General features: G+C 41.6%; 1 protein-coding gene across 1 annotated transcript; it reads left to right on the top strand.

Annotated features, from left to right (window-relative positions):
• Nucleotides 1-325: 325 nt before the first annotated feature.
• gbp (glycogen synthase kinase binding protein) lies at nucleotides 326-1,819 on the top strand. Its single transcript, XM_082149375.1, has one exon. It carries the CDS (start codon nucleotides 509-511, stop codon nucleotides 977-979), a length of 471 nt encoding a protein of 156 aa, XP_082005501.1. The 5' UTR covers nucleotides 326-508; the 3' UTR covers nucleotides 980-1,819.
• Nucleotides 1,820-2,457: the final 638 nt, after the last annotated feature.

The following is a 2,457-nucleotide window of genomic DNA, read 5'->3' as shown; positions in this document are numbered from 1 at the left end:
TTGTTGCTATAATTCATAACCTTCTTAGAAATCAAGTACATCTAGACCTAGTCGAATGTCACGAACAGCTGCACCAGCATAAGAGTGCATAGAGTTCGCACATGTGGCTGTCTAGTGCATCGTTTTTTTATGTACTCGCTTATGTAATGCAATGATTGATGATACCGAGTTCCGCGGAGACATATGGCGGTGCCAAAATAAATATAACCACCAAGAATGCTAAACCGAGCGGAAAATGATAGTTATGTTGAAGCTGAAACGTATAAAACCTCTCTCCAACTTTGAACTACAACATAATACGTGTTTACATTTTAAAACTGAGCATGCGCCCCCATCCTTCAAAAGTGGTACGTGCCGGATTTAGCGTCATCCATTGTTTACAAATCAACCCTTAAGCTGTTTCTGTTGAGCAGCGTGAGCGTGGCGGACGCCGGGTAAACGATCCCATTCATTTGAATAAAAACAACCATCACGACTGGATATTATTGTACATAAAGATATATTCAAAATGCCTTGTCGAAAGGAGAATTATATCTTTTTGGAACAGTCGGTAACGGTGGATTCTAAGGAAGTAGACGCTCTCGTGTCGAAAATCGGCGAGGCGCTTCAGCTTCACAACAATAGCTCGAGTCAGAAGGCGATGTCACGTTTCCACGGTCTCACCACCAGCAGCAAACCGCCAAACGGCGGCAGCAACAACAACAACAACAGCAGCGCGGCGGGCGGTCAGCGGTGCATCCGTCTTCGCAGCCGGAGTTTACGGACCAGCCGGGCCAGTCCGTACAATCCGCCCGGATCCAGCGATCAGGAATGGGACCATTTCAAATCCTCGTGGAACCGAAAGAAAATCGACGAGGACGATCCACACCAGCTCCTCCAGGAACTCATACTGTCGGGGAATCTGATCAAAGAGGCGGTCAGACGACTCCAGTTTCCCTCGGAACCACCGGAGAACGACATCTCCAAACCTATAGACTGAGTTCACGAGCCCGCAGATGCATGGACGTCGTCACGGTTTCAGATCATGGGGCAGCCAGCTCGTTGTCATACGTTGGTTTTACAAAATTTGATATCACACCCTTATAATTTTTCTATTGTATATTACTGAGATGGAAATGTTATGTACTTTGGACTGTTTTGCAATGTGACCCTCCTTATTTAGTAATTTTTTATATTGTTTATTTCAGTGTTTGAATTGAAATGCGAATGTGATGCAAAAATCTAGTGGTTTATAGCATTTTATAATAGTATTAACTGGCCTCTGGTTGGTTTGTCCTAGAATGGTGCATCTTGTTTTGGTTTGCTGGAGTTCAGCACTGTGTGTCAGTAGCAACCGAGAACTGCTCAACTGCTTTGTTTACTGGTGTAGATGTGGTCGGGCTGCTGATTTGCAGTCCTCGCCTAGATCAGGCAACGGGTCACACTTTTTGTTTACTCATCAAACTATATTTGGATACCGACATATCGCTATTTTGATTTCAAACGGGCCCTGTGCTGTGTGCACCTCGGGAGGGCCCATGTCCTCTGTCCCTTTCCATGTGTGGAGCAAGGCCAACACTCCTTCTCAAAGAGACACTGAGATCAAACTCACCCACATGCGTATGGGGGTATGTGTTATACATGGGGGATGTGATCACTGATCACAACACTGTCACTGCGGTGTGTTTTTTTATTCCAATGTGGAGTTCTCATGTTTGTTTTTTTGTTTTCACTCTGTGTAAACTCAGCGTATGCTTCGCAACGAAGTGTTTTTAATAACTCCTGATTGTTCAGGGAATTTGGTGTCTAATAAACATGGTGTGTTTTTTGCATAAGATCATTTTAGTTGTCTATTCTTGTAATCATTTCTGGTTTGAAAATTTCAGGCGATAATTATAATAGGCTACTTTGATATTTGCCATAGTACTGAATGATCACCATCATTCACATACTATAAACAAGGTACTTAAAAGAACGCATTACCAAAGTACATGTCCAAAAAATACAATGTTAATACCCATTAACCATAATACTATGGTACTTTTTGAATTGTGACTCAATGCATTTTCTGTTGTGGCATTAGACTTTTGGATCCCATATTTATAGGTGTGTGTAACTCAAGTAGCCTACTATGTTTTTTTATATAGTCCCTTAAGTAGCTAGGCTACTATACAATTTAACTACACTCATAAGGGGGGTAAAAAAAAAAACGTGTTCAAGAATGAGACCACATGTGATTATGAGCGAAAACACAAGCTGACTCGCCACACTATCTGAAGTGATATGTTCTTTGAACATGGTATGCGATTTAAAGTTAATAAATGACTAAGTAATTCATAAACGCAGCATTATTATAGCGTCTAGCTAAACCCTATGACTTTTTTTTTTTTATTACCATAATTATTAGGTTAGAAGCTAGGTATTTTGTCTAATCGCCCAGCAGATGGCAGCACAATGTAAATCACACCAGTTCAGCTT

Source organism: Leuciscus leuciscus (genome assembly GCF_965113295.1).
Source record: "Leuciscus leuciscus genome assembly, chromosome: 20".
NCBI classification, from domain to species: domain Eukaryota; kingdom Metazoa; phylum Chordata; class Actinopteri; order Cypriniformes; family Leuciscidae; genus Leuciscus; species Leuciscus leuciscus.
Note: the sequence above shows the minus strand (reverse complement) of the source record. Positions and strands in the feature narration are given on the sequence as shown.

Coding starts and splice junctions, on each gene's coding strand:
- gbp (XM_082149375.1), top strand. CDS start 509: ATGCCTTGTCGAAAGGAGAATTATATCTTTTTGGAACAGTCGGTAACG.